This window comes from Ammospiza nelsoni, chromosome 14, assembly GCF_027579445.1.
Source record: "Ammospiza nelsoni isolate bAmmNel1 chromosome 14, bAmmNel1.pri, whole genome shotgun sequence".
NCBI classification, from domain to species: domain Eukaryota; kingdom Metazoa; phylum Chordata; class Aves; order Passeriformes; family Passerellidae; genus Ammospiza; species Ammospiza nelsoni.
Window position 1 is genome coordinate 3,211,012 of NC_080646.1, and position 12,379 is coordinate 3,223,390.

Genomic DNA, 12,379 nt, shown 5'->3' on the forward strand with positions numbered 1-12,379 from the left:
GGCGGGGACTGACCCGCGCCGCGGCCAATCCGCGCCCGCCGCGCCGGCCCCGCCCCCGCCCGCGCGCCGCCGCCGCGCCGCCATTGGCCGCCGGGCTGACGGCGGGCCCGCCCCCGCCCGCGCGCCGCCGCCGCGTCCCATTGGCCGCCGGGCTGACGCGGCCCCGCCCCGCGGCCCCGCCCCGCTGCCGTAAAGCCGCGGAGGAGTGGGGGGTGGCTTTGCGACAGGGGCCGGCGGCGGCGGTTCCGGCGCTGTGACGGAGCGGAGTTTGGGCCTCGCGGTCCGCCGGGGGCGGGTGAGTGGCGAAAGTTGCCTGGCAGCGGCCGCCGGGCAGCGGGGCGGGGACGGGCCCGGGCCCGGGCGCTCCGCGGCTCGGGGTGACTAAGCGGGGCCGCGGGTGTGCGAACCGGAGGGGCGAGAGGCGCGGCCTGGAACGAAAGAGGCGGGCCCGCATCGGGAGGGGCGGAGTGATGTTTTATGGGCGTGGTTTGATTGTACGGGGGCGGGGCCTTGGGGAGCGATGGGGTCCGCTGGCGGGGAGCCCTGGAGGGGCTGAGGGAGAAACGGGCGGGTGAAGGAAAGGTCGCCGGGTGCTTGCGGGGGCCGGGGGTCTCCGCGCTGTGCGGATGCCGAGCTGGTGGCTGGGTGGGAGGCCTCGGCCGCCCTCAGCCTGGCAGGCCGGGGCTGTGAGGGCTCGGAAGGAGCGGCCGCTCCGTGCTCGCTCTGTCACCCCGAGTGTCGCGGTTCCGATGAGCTCCCAGCGCTGCCGGGGCCGGTGAGGGGGGTCCGGGTCCGCTCCTGCCGGCGGGGTCTGAGGGCGCCTGGCAGAACTGCAACCAAAGCGTCCGGCGTGCTGAGGTGTCACAGTGAACAGGGATTGCGCTGCTCAGGTTGTTTGCAAAGTCTGGAAGGAAATGACACGAATTTAGAGGCGTTTACAGTATTTCAGCACTGAGCAGAAGCTTATTTATTGCGAGATGAGCCTACGAAATCATTCCGGGTACAAGGAGTCCAAAGTGTATTTTATTCCTTAAATGCTATGATTATAAACAGATCCAGCGGCTTCAGATTCATACCCAAAAGTCATGGGCTGAGGTTTCATTTAGCTTTATCAGATACAATTTTATAATGAAACTAGGATGGGGTTTTGGATAGTTTTTTCTAGAAAAAAGGGCCTTTAAGGTCATCTCGTTCCATCCCCTGCCATGGCAGGGACACCTTCAGTATCCCCGATTGCTCCAAGCCCTGTCCAGCCTGGCCTTGGGCACTGCCAGGATCCAGGGGCAGCCACAGCTGCTCTGGGCACCTGTGCCAGGGCCTGCCCACCCTCACAGGGAACAATTCCTTCCTAATTTGACTGAACTACATTGTCGATAGCACATTTTCCTTTCTTTTTTTTTTCTTTTACTAACACAAATGGCTTATATTGGCACACAATAACTCAGAGATATAAGTGAAGAGGCATAAGTTTCTTCCCTCATTCTGTTTGCAGCTCCACTTGACTTTGGTTTTGATTTTAAAGCATTATTAATGATGAAAGTAACATACAAACCCCCTTTTTTTGTTTGTTTCTTATGTTCTGGGTAGTTTTCCTTTCTGTCTTTTATGTGATTAGTCTATATATAAGGTTTTTAGAACTGTTCCTGTTTATGCAGGAGTCTGGCTCTGTGAGGCATTGCCTTAATTGGTTTTTAGATGCTGTCGTGAGTAACTCAGATAAATAATACAAATCAGGGTTGGAGTTTGTCACTGCTTTTCTTTGCTCTTCAGCTTTGAGCTTTTCACTCTCGTGCTGTGTCTGAAACAAATTTAGTCCTTGTCTGATATTTTCTCCCTCTTTGAAGTAAATGCCTTCAAAATAAGCCCCCTCACTTTTCATTTCCTTCAATGGCTTACGTTTGTGCGCTGTTGTCATGTGTGAGTGAGACATATCTTAGAGATGCTTTTGTAAAGTTTGCAGATTAATGGTGGGACACAAATGTGCTCTGGGAGGATGCAGGAGGGCGCAGCCAGCACTGTGTGGTGGAGGTGGAATCCCACAGTGGGTCTCCTAGAAAAGTTCTGACTCCCTTCTGCCTTAACCACCCTGCTGGATCGTGTGGATTTGTGCATGAGATCTCTTCATCTACCACACGAGGTGATAATTCCAGCTGATCTCCAAAACAGGAGTAAATGTGCTGAGATGATTTTACTTTATTAGGTATTCATTTAGGAAGAAATAAAGCTCAAGGATGGGAACAATAGCTATATAAAATATTCAGAGTGATTTCTGAAGAAAATTTATGATGTTTCAGGTCATAAATTTCCACCTCAAGTAGAATTCTGAAAAGATTCTGCAAATGAAGGGGGAATTTATTGCCTGAAATACCAGATTTATTCTTAACATCCAGCAAAATGTGGAGTATGGGAGAGGATGGGGAAGGGTTCTTGCTTTTATCAGGTGAGGAACATGCTGTAACATTTTGGAGTTTCCAGGTCAGCCCTTGCTGAATGTGTCTTTAAAAATATCACACCAGAGGGAATTGTAGATTACTCCTGCAGGCAACTTCATGCTCTCACATTTTACTTTCTTTTCTGAAGGAAATGCTTCCTGATGGTGGGAGAAGTGATGAGTCAGGATAGCACATCTTGGGCTGCCTCTAATCCTTGGTGCCTTTGGGAAGCCATTTTGTCAATCCGTGCTTCCGTTGCAAAGAAAAAATCAGGTTGTAAAAATGAAGGTGTAATTTTCAATGTTTGATATTGCTTTAAAAACTTGTCAAGATTATAAGCTAGAACAGAAATGCCTCATATACCGACTTTTACAATTTCATTCTTTTCTAATATTCTGCTAAAAAGAACTGGTAATTTAAAATATTTGGTCTGATGACAAACGCAGGTAAAACTTAGAATTTCTTACTGGTTGGAAGACTAAACTGTTTTCTTCTTTTGGTAAGAAAGAGGAATTGCAGTATTTAAGTAAAAGCCAACTACAGGTGGATGGCTGCAGGATTCTGCCTGGTTGATTATGCCAGACTTAGAGATGGGGATCAAAAAAGTATGCAAAGTATGAATATTCCTATAATCAACTTTAGTTCCACTCCTAACTTCACCATAGATGAGTTTGTTGGTTTTAATTAAAAGAGATCTGGTTAGAGAGTATGTTAAAACTGCTCTAAGAAGATAAATATTACAGATGAGCATCACTCTTAATGTAGGTGAAAAAGAAACCCTGATATTTTTAAGGGTTTGTTGTTGGGGTTTTTTTTCCTGAGAAGATGGGGTATCTGTTTGGCCATTTACATACTGGACAGAAAATTGTGGGGGCTCAGGTGCTCACACTTCAGAGATTTGAATTCTTAGTAGCGCTTAATTTTAAGCTGTAGCAAATCTTCCAGTGCTGTAATTGAAGGATGTCTTCCATTGACAGGGAGAATAAAGACTTTTTTTTTTTTTTTACCTTTCCTGAATATGTTTAAATGTTTTTATTGGTTCTTAATAAATTTTGCACTCTGTTTTTAAATTTTTCTTTAATTTTCAGCTTCTTAGTCGCTGTGCCCTGGAGGTCAGCCCACCTTGAGCCTGTGTGCAGCAGAAGTCAAGACTTGTCCTCCCTTTGGCTTCCATTTTTTTGAGAGCTGTTTCCAGTTCCAGCCTCAGTGCAGCAATGAACATTGCCAGTTCAGAGGAAAATTTGCAGCTGAAATTTGATGCCTGTTTTTAGAGACATCTGTCACAAAAGAGTTTAGGTTCTAGTAGTTTTAGCAGTGTAGTCCAAGTTCTCATATCTTTGAAAGTAGCCCCTAATAACAATCTTTGGGTTTGTTAATTCCAGCAAATGAACTTTGGTGTTGGTAATATAATACTGGAGCTGTGAACTTCTTCCCAGCATGGGAATTCTTCATTTTAATGTCTCACTGAGACAGTTTTGTGCAGCTGAATTTGCATTTTCAAAACAAGTTTCATAATGGTAGCATTAACTCTGAAAATATGTTGTTCCTTTTTATTTTGCAGTTACTTGCAAAGTAACAGCAGAATGTTTTATTTATAGGTGACTTAGAAGAGAAATGCCCAGTGTGCTCCTGTTTCTCTGACTGGATGAAAGTGACCTGGAAGCTGATTTGCAGTGAGCAATCAGTGAAGCCACACAGTATTTTGTGGAATATTGCATGATCTCATCATGAAGCTCTCTCTCCTGCAGCAGATGTATAAGGATGTCCTGGCAGGCATTCCCCTAGCAAGGGAAAGCCATCATTATTCCTCTTTAATTAATCTGTGTGTGGAGCAGCCACCAGAAGGAGATGGATCCTGTCATCAGCAGCATCTGCCATCTTCTGCTGGTGGCACTGGGAGCCATCAGGACTCTGATATGTCAGATGTTGTCCCTGCAACAGATGATTTATCCAAGAGCTTTGCAAACATGAGCTCCTCGTTCTGCCCACGGGAGGTGACGCTGCTCCAGCTCACCCTGATCGAAATGATGGTGGCCAAAGCAGAGTCCCAGGAGACTGAGCTCCACACGAGACAGAAGTACTGTGAAATCTTTGTTCTTCTTCTGAAGGAGGCAAAAATTGACTCAAAATTGGTAACTGCTGAAAGATTTATTTAGGAAAGGAGGAAAAATAAAAAGGGATGTGCCTTAGATATTTTTTCTTTTTTACCTGTCTCCAGATTCACCTGCTGGGTTCTGATGACCGGCTGTTATCTCACATGGCCTCACAAAGTTTGGCATCTCTTGTGTATTTCCAGCTGAAGGAAGAGGTGAGTGTGGCATCACTTCACAGCTCAAAAAATGGCTTAGTGAACCTGTGCCTGCAGGTTGTTCCATTTCACTCTACAGCCAGGTTTTTCTAGTGTTTGTATTTTCTGAGAAACTTTGTCAATGGTGTCGGAAGAAGCCTGGAGTATAGAAGGCCAGGAGATCTGGTGTGTAACAGAGGCATAGAGTGTATTTATATATAAAAAATGTATAAAAATCTGGAATTTTATGAAACTCATTTAAGGTAAAATGGATGTAGATGATAAGAATCTCTTTAAAGTTGCAACGCAGATATTAAAAAAGCCATGATCTAGACTATCAGTATTTTTACAGTTCCTTGGTATCTGCTGGGTGATGCAGTAGATAAAACTAAATAATAACCTCTTGGAAGTTAATAAAATGCCTTGGTGTATGCTCTTGTTTGAATAACCCAATTACTTGAGGTTTTTTTTTTTAATTTGCTGTATATTTATTGAATATGTATTGCAGTCTCCATAGTAGCATCCTGAGCACAGATTTATTTCATAATTATGTTTGTAATATTTCTCATCAAGTTGTCTGGGAATTAGGAGTTCAGATCTGGTCTGTCTACAGAATTATCTGATTTTGGGTAGGTCACATGACATGAGGAGGTTTGGTTTTCCCTTTTTGGAACATACAGATAATTTCTATTGCATGCATATGTTGCTTCATGTTTGTAATTAAAGACCTAATTAATGGCCCAGGACAGACGTTGTTTCTACCCGTGTTTTGTCTGTGCCTACATTTCAACCTTTTTACCATACAATTTGAAATCACTGTGTTATGATTTCATGTCATTTGCATAACAACCGAGAGCATCCGTGATCGGGTTTGGAATTGTTTTCCTTAGGACGCTGTGGACGTGCCGTGGCTGAGCTTCAGCCTGGCCGCGCTGCTGGGCTTCCCCGGGAGCGCGGCGGTGCCCGGCTGCCTGTGGACCCTGGCGGCGATTCTCAAGGAGACGCTGAAGGACGCGCCCGCAGCCCGAGCAGGTACCGGCGGTGCCGCCAGGAGGAGCCGCTCACCCGGCGTTCCTCGGGAATGGTTCGGCTCCAGGACACCTCTACCCTTCCTTATACAGGGGGTGACAGAGTGCTGTTCAAATGCAGTGGCTTGAACGTATTTATGTTCTAAAAGTAGTCACAACACCGGTTAATTTCTTATTTACTGACTTATCTCTTACACCTCAGGTCAATAATATGCCTCTTGTTGCCATAGGTGCTCTGAAGAAGCTGTTGGCTCCTCTTGATGCAGTGCTTGAAGGATTTTATAATGCCATCCTGCTCCATCATTTTGACAGTCACCACTACACTTCACCTTATTCTGAAGCTGCAAACAATCTGATCAGTTTTATAGATCTGCTTGAAGCACTTTTGGTTTCCAGAATTGAACTGGAATTACCATTCAGGTGCCAGAGAATTTTATTTTTGAAAGTCTCTTATGTCCTCAGTGTTATAAGCTCATCGATTCCTTATGTAATCAAGAAGAAATTCATTTTGCTCCTTAAAAAATGTGTCCTTTGCAAGTCTAGAGAAGATGCTAAAGGTGGATCACAGTTCTTACAAACCCCATCTTTGTGTGAGGATATGCTTGCACTGAGTAATGTTGTTCTGCAGGTTGTGAATTTGACTTGGCTTAATCAGATCCCACTCAGTGGGAAGTCCAGCTACTTTGGAAGCAGTGAAACTGCTCCTGGACATGGTTCTCAAGGTGCTTCTGACCAAACTGTTCTCAGAGCCTTAAGTCTGGTTGTGCTTAAAGCACTGGAATTCAAGATTCACAACTCTGCAACAGAAGCAGAAATCAAAGGTAACAGTCCATTTAAATTTTGTTCATTAAGCAGCAAGAGTTTGAGCTTTCAGATTTTGTAGTCACAGCTCATTAAGACTGTAAATAGATTTCAGCTGAATTAGTGGTGGTGGGAGGGAGGAAGGAGAAGACCCACTCAAGAAACTGCTGTTGCCGTGTCCTGCCTAATTAGTTGTCTCCTTGCATTTTATCAAATCCTTAGCCCTGCAAGATGTTGGGCTTGAAACAGCTGCATTTGGGGTTGAAATTTTTACCTGTTAAGAACATTAAGCCAGCTTGAGAACACCAGGCTCTTCTTCAGCTGGACAAGGAGAGTCCCTAGCACAAGCATCTGCTCAGTTCAGGGTGGGGAACTGAAAGGAGCTGCAGGTAACACTCTTTTCTAAGGTGGAGGTAGAACTTCAAGCACCATTATGTATTTATTTTACTGAAGGTACAAGGCATTACTGGTCAGCCAAGTAATGTCATGAGGCAAAACCAGCTGGGGTATACTAGGTAATAAAGTTAAAGGTAAATAAAAATAAGGAAGCGCCAAAGTAAGGCACAGGGGAATTGTGGTACACAGAATCACAGAATGGCTTGGGTTAGAAGGGGCTTTAAAGATCATCCAGTTCCAACCCCTGCATGGGCAGGGACACTTTCCATTAGACCAGCTTGCTCCAGGCCCTGTCCAGTCTGGTCTGGACACTTCAGGAATGGGGCAGCCACATCTTCTCTGGGCTCTGTGCTAAGTCCTCACCAGCCTCTCAGAGAAGAATTTCCTCCTAGTATCCAGTCTAAGCCCTCTGGCAGTGGGAAGCCATTCCCCCTAGCCCTCTCCTTCCAGGCCCTTGTCCAACATCCTTCTCCAGCTCTTTTGGAGCATCTGTAGGCCCTGGAAGGGGCTCTAAGGTCTCCCTGGAGCCTTCTCTTCTCCAGGTGAGCACCCCCAGCTCTGCCAGCCTGGCCCAGAGCATCTCTGTGGCCTCCTCTGGACTGGCTCCAGCAGCTCCACATCCTCCCCATGTAAATGGTTGTGTTGTTTTTCACCCTGGCTGACACATCTGGCCCTTCCAGTTAGCAGGTGTGAGCATTCCTCCCCCAGCTGCTGCCTTGGGCTGGCTGGCTGCAGTGAGGGGCTGGGCTGGGTACAAGAAGGGCAGAGCTGCTGCTGTGCCAGGGCTGGGCTGGGGCAGCAATAATCTATTTACTGATGATGTGGCCAAAAGTAATTTCTGTTTCTTTTTAAACAAGGGTGAAATTTTACAGCACTTTAAATACATTGAGGTGTTTTAGTAGAAGTTCTAGACATAAACATTATTTCACTTTTTATATTTGTGTACTAGGCAGCAAGCCTGAAATCAATTTTAATTCATCCGTGTGAAAGAGCTACACCTTCCATAAGACAGCTTGTGAAACTTTTTCCAGATTTTTGGAAGATGTTATATTTGTGATGTCAGTTGCATTCTTAAAGATTTTTAAGTATTTGTAAAGAATATTTTACTTGTGATCCACCTTCTGAAAAATGTATGGAGACTGAGACTGTGAAAAAGCAAGTGAAAAGAAAAAATGTAGGCTATATCAATTTTAGATATCTCTGTGAAAATCCTTTCTCATTCTCCTTTCTTTTCCAGATTCATGACATAAAAATGAGTTTTTTAATTAGATTCAAACACCCCAACTGTCAAGAGGAATTTCAATCTGAAAAGAATGGTACTTCCTTATTTTACTGAAATTACAGGAAGTGTTTAAAACAAGCACCTAAATGCTTTAATATGCTAATTTCCCTTCCGGGAAGCTGCTTGATCTTCTTGTCATTAACATGGCTTAAAGTGGCTTAACTTTAATTAATTTCAATTTTGAGAATCATTTCCAGGTTTATAGGGAAGAGTTTCAGTCTGAAGAGTAACTATTAATAACAAAGATAATTTGATGTCCCTGTTATTTGCTGGGAGGAAAAACAAATCTTAAAGTCAAATATTAAGGAAAATCATGTAGTGATGCAGTAAATAAAATTGATTTCAATGTTGCAGGAAAACTTTGTTTTCTAAACATTGAGTGTGTGCTGTGTTACATCAAAAACTGCTCTGTAGTATCTCATTAGTATTGAAAGTGTAAGTTTTTTGACTTAAGGGAAAGAGTCTCTGTTTAATGAATACAAAGTGATTTTTATGAGTAAGCTACTGCACTAAAACAGCAAGAACTAATCTATAAAATTTGATGCTGTGATAAATCAGTTGAGCTAAGGAAAGAACTGCATTCATGAACTGTTATGCACTGTTAATTTAAAAAATAAAGAGTGTGTGTTGTTTGGCAATAAAAATGTATAGCCAAGTTCATGATTAATTTTGTTTTCCAGGAGACTTTGAGAGCTCCATGTCCCAGCTGCTGATGTTCTGGAGGAGTCATGGAAAGCCTTCCCCACACTCTCACCCAGCTGGGCATCACTGTGAATGGCTCTCCTTGGTTTTCATGGAGCAGGATGATGACATGTGGGAAGCTGCTAAAGCTTTATTGCTCATCTATTTAAAACTTGATAGGTCAGTCTATCTTCTTATTTCTGACAGAACTGTGAAGAATTGTACTTCAGTGAGGTTACTGGGACATTCCCATTGGTTGCTTTTGTTGGAAGCAAAATTATTTTTTTATAATTTAACCCCACCCCACCCCCCCCCAACCTCAGGATGATGTAATAATGTGTGGTGTAAGAGCTGATAATTTAAGTATTTTTTGGATGGAGATGGGAGTTGTGAAAGTTTCCTACTAAATAATTTATCATATCCTGTAATTCAGGATAATTGACTTCATGTCTAAAATAGTGGTTACAGATAAAAAGCAAGATTGCTTCCTTACAACACTGAAGGTTTGACAAGAATGGGATATTAGACTTAAACTTCAATAATTCAGGTACTTCTGGCTGAGTTTATAAGGATTGGCCCTATGGGAATTCCAGTTACTTGATATAAATGGTTCTTGCTAACAACTGAGAAGTGTTCTTCATGGATTTGTCCTGGATGTACAATGCTTCATTGTTGTTTAAATTACCTTACAAGATATTATGCTGATTTATACAAGGCTCCCAAGCTTCAGATGGGAAGATAATGCAAGTAACACCTTAGACACACACAATTCTCAGACACTTAACTACAAGTAGGCTCCTCTTCCAGTGTGTGTAACATTCTGAAAGTTAGCCTGAATTCAGGTTAACAAAAATATTCAAATAAGATTTTCATATTGATATTAAAGTACAGTTGATGTGTTGTAAGTACCTTTGTTTACTGCAGAAGGTTTCCTGAGTGCTCTTTAGGCCTGCTTTAAATGCTTGGCTTCCTGAGCTGTCCCATCTCCTGGTCCCAGCTGCCTTCATTCTTTCTCACTCTGATACAAAGACTTCTCTATTTGTTCTTAATTTTCACAAAATTAAAGAAAATAGCAAGAATTCATCTGGATATTGCTGCTTTTTTAAAAAAAATTATCTTCCACTAAATGATTTCCTGGCTTACTTTTCAGGTTACAGTGTGATGTTCCTGATAACCTAAGCCACAAAGAGGAGGAGTCCTGGCAGTTCCTTGTGCATGCAGGTGGATATAACCCACACTGTATATTTTTATTTTTTCTGGAAAAGATTGCATTTGATTCCACAGTACTTCTAGATTTTCTGATTTCATCAGAAACTTGCTTTCTGGAGTACTTGGTCAGGTACTTGAAGCTCCTTGGGAAGGAGTGGCCTCACTTTGTAGAGGTCTGTAACCATTTCGATACCAGGCACAGCGCTTTGCACGCAGTTTCTGTCAAGCAGAGCTGCGTGACTGGGGCGAGTTTGCAAAATGCTGTTTGTGCAGCAGAGCCACAGAGTGCGATGGCTTCGGCTCCTCACAATTGCCCGGTGTTTACAGCGCGGCAGGGTGGTAATGAGGCTGCAGAGTGGAGCCAGTCTGACTCACTGACCAGCGCTGATAGCGCGTCCCTGCTCGCTTCTCTTCAAAGCCTGGTTAATTATGACAGCTCAGAGGACTCGGAGGTGGAATCCGATGGAAAAGAGTGTTTGGTAAACACAAAGCAATTGCCTTCAAACAATGAGGGTGAGGTGAGGAGGAGGGAAACAGGTTGCAGCTGCAGAGATGATGACCGGAATTCACGAACCTCTGAAGTGTCGCCTCCGAAACTGAAGGGATCTCCTGCCTCATCCTGTTGGACTCGTATGGCATCTCCAGATAACATTGCTCCCCTAAGAGTAATGCTTTACAAATCAACCAAGTGTCTGGAAGAGCTGCAGGAGGCTATTTCTAGGTTGCAGAGGAGAAGTCTTTTCCCATATAATCCATCTGCGTTGTTGAAACTGCTGAGCCAGGTTGAGAAGATGAATAAATCCATGAATCCACAATAATCCAAAGTGTTCTTGTGGGGTTTTTTTAAACAAGTTCACCAGGGAATATTTCCATGAGATTAATGACTTGTTGCCTCATGCCTCTTGCACCAGTCAGTGCATTTAACCTCAGGCAGGGTGAACATGGATTTGGTTGGAACCCTAAAATCTGGCATTGCATCCAGTGATATGATCTGTGACCTGAGGGGCCTAAGCTCATTCATGGTGTGTATGTCAATGTACAGTAAATAAGGATTAGTTGTTGGATTTTCAACTTTTTGTAATAAATAACTCATGTGAAAGCATTTCAAAAATATATGCTAAAGTATTGTCAATTATACTCAATGTCATTCTATTTTTAGTTCATTGCCAGATTAGTAGTGGTTCATGGACTCAGGGCAAAGTTAATGCAACACTTGACTGCTTAGAAGTTGGGCTAAATAAAATAATATGGCTGGGGACAGTTTACTGTTCATCCTGTGTGTTCTGCATTGGTGCATTGCTCAAAGTGGACCTTCAGATGTCTACATTCCTTTAATTAAAAGAAAAAGTAGATGTGAAATTAAACCATATATTGTCTATGGAAAATTTTAGTTGAGCATTATAACTTTAGGTTTAGGTGATGCAGAAGTGACATTCCAACAGAATTTTTTGCATCCATCATGCATTTCCTGTAAATATAGGATGTATATTTAATAAATCAGAGAATTAGAAAATAAGTGACTCCAGTGCAGTGAGAAGGATATTGAAGATGTTAAATTATTATACTTATATCTTTTATTAGATGTAATTTGAATAACCAGAAGAGTGAGTGTCTGAGAGTTTGCCTGGGGGAGCAAGTTCAGAGCAGGATCCAAGGCAGTTGCACTTAGCAGGAAAGCACCTGATGCTCCTTCATTTACCCTGCAGCTTGTAATGATCTGCCAAGGGTTAGGCATTGGGAAAGTACTGACAACAGGAGCACTGGGAAAACCTCAGACCTCTTCAGAACTGTGGGAAGCAGCTTTCCTCCTAGGATCTGCTCTTGAAGGTAAGTGCTCTGTTCTGACTGAGAACAGGTGCTCTTTTCCCTTTGAATAGAAATTTAGTGTTAAATTAAAATAGATACTGAGCTGAGATGAGCAGTCTCTGGAGAAGGTTGCTGACTTTCAAATCTCTGTGGCCATCTTCTAGATTAGTCTTTAGCCCTGACAATCTGCAACTGGGAGGGGAAGAAAACTGGATGTATTTCATGGGATCCTTGAGCTGGCAGTTCCAGTGCTCTCCAGTGCCCCTGGAATGGTATGAGTGCACAGACAGGGAGGCTTGGACCTGTCTTACCCCTCCAGGGTGACAGCAGTATTTTAGGTAGGAAGGAGATCTGAATATTCTGGGTGTTTGCTGTACTGTGGTTTCTTCCTGAGATCAAGACAGAGGGGTTGTTGTGCAGAGGGGTGGGTGGGAATGTGAAGGAATGGAAACCTTTC

The 12,379-nt window shown here is 43.5% G+C and overlaps 1 protein-coding gene across 3 annotated transcripts; it reads left to right on the top strand.

Annotated features, from left to right (window-relative positions):
• The first annotated feature begins 251 nt into the window (after positions 1–251).
• LINS1 (lines homolog 1) lies at positions 252–11,386 on the top strand. 3 transcript variants are annotated; one of them, XM_059482566.1, is made up of 8 exons: positions 274–295; positions 2,581–2,705; positions 4,031–4,564; positions 4,651–4,740; positions 5,610–5,751; positions 5,978–6,568; positions 8,907–9,087; positions 10,058–11,386. In XM_059482566.1, exons 3-8 carry the CDS (start codon positions 4,160–4,162, stop codon positions 10,932–10,934), a joined length of 2,286 nt encoding a protein of 761 aa, XP_059338549.1. In that variant the 5' UTR covers positions 274–295; positions 2,581–2,705; positions 4,031–4,159; the 3' UTR covers positions 10,935–11,386. The 3 variants fall into 3 exon arrangements, with proteins under 3 accessions (XP_059338550.1, XP_059338549.1, XP_059338551.1); XM_059482567.1 differs by lacking the exon at positions 2,581–2,705 and having other exon boundaries at positions 252–295; XM_059482568.1 differs by lacking the exons at positions 274–295; positions 2,581–2,705 and adding an exon at positions 2,100–2,137 and having other exon boundaries at positions 4,031–4,105.
• The last annotated feature ends 993 nt before the right edge of the window (positions 11,387–12,379 follow it).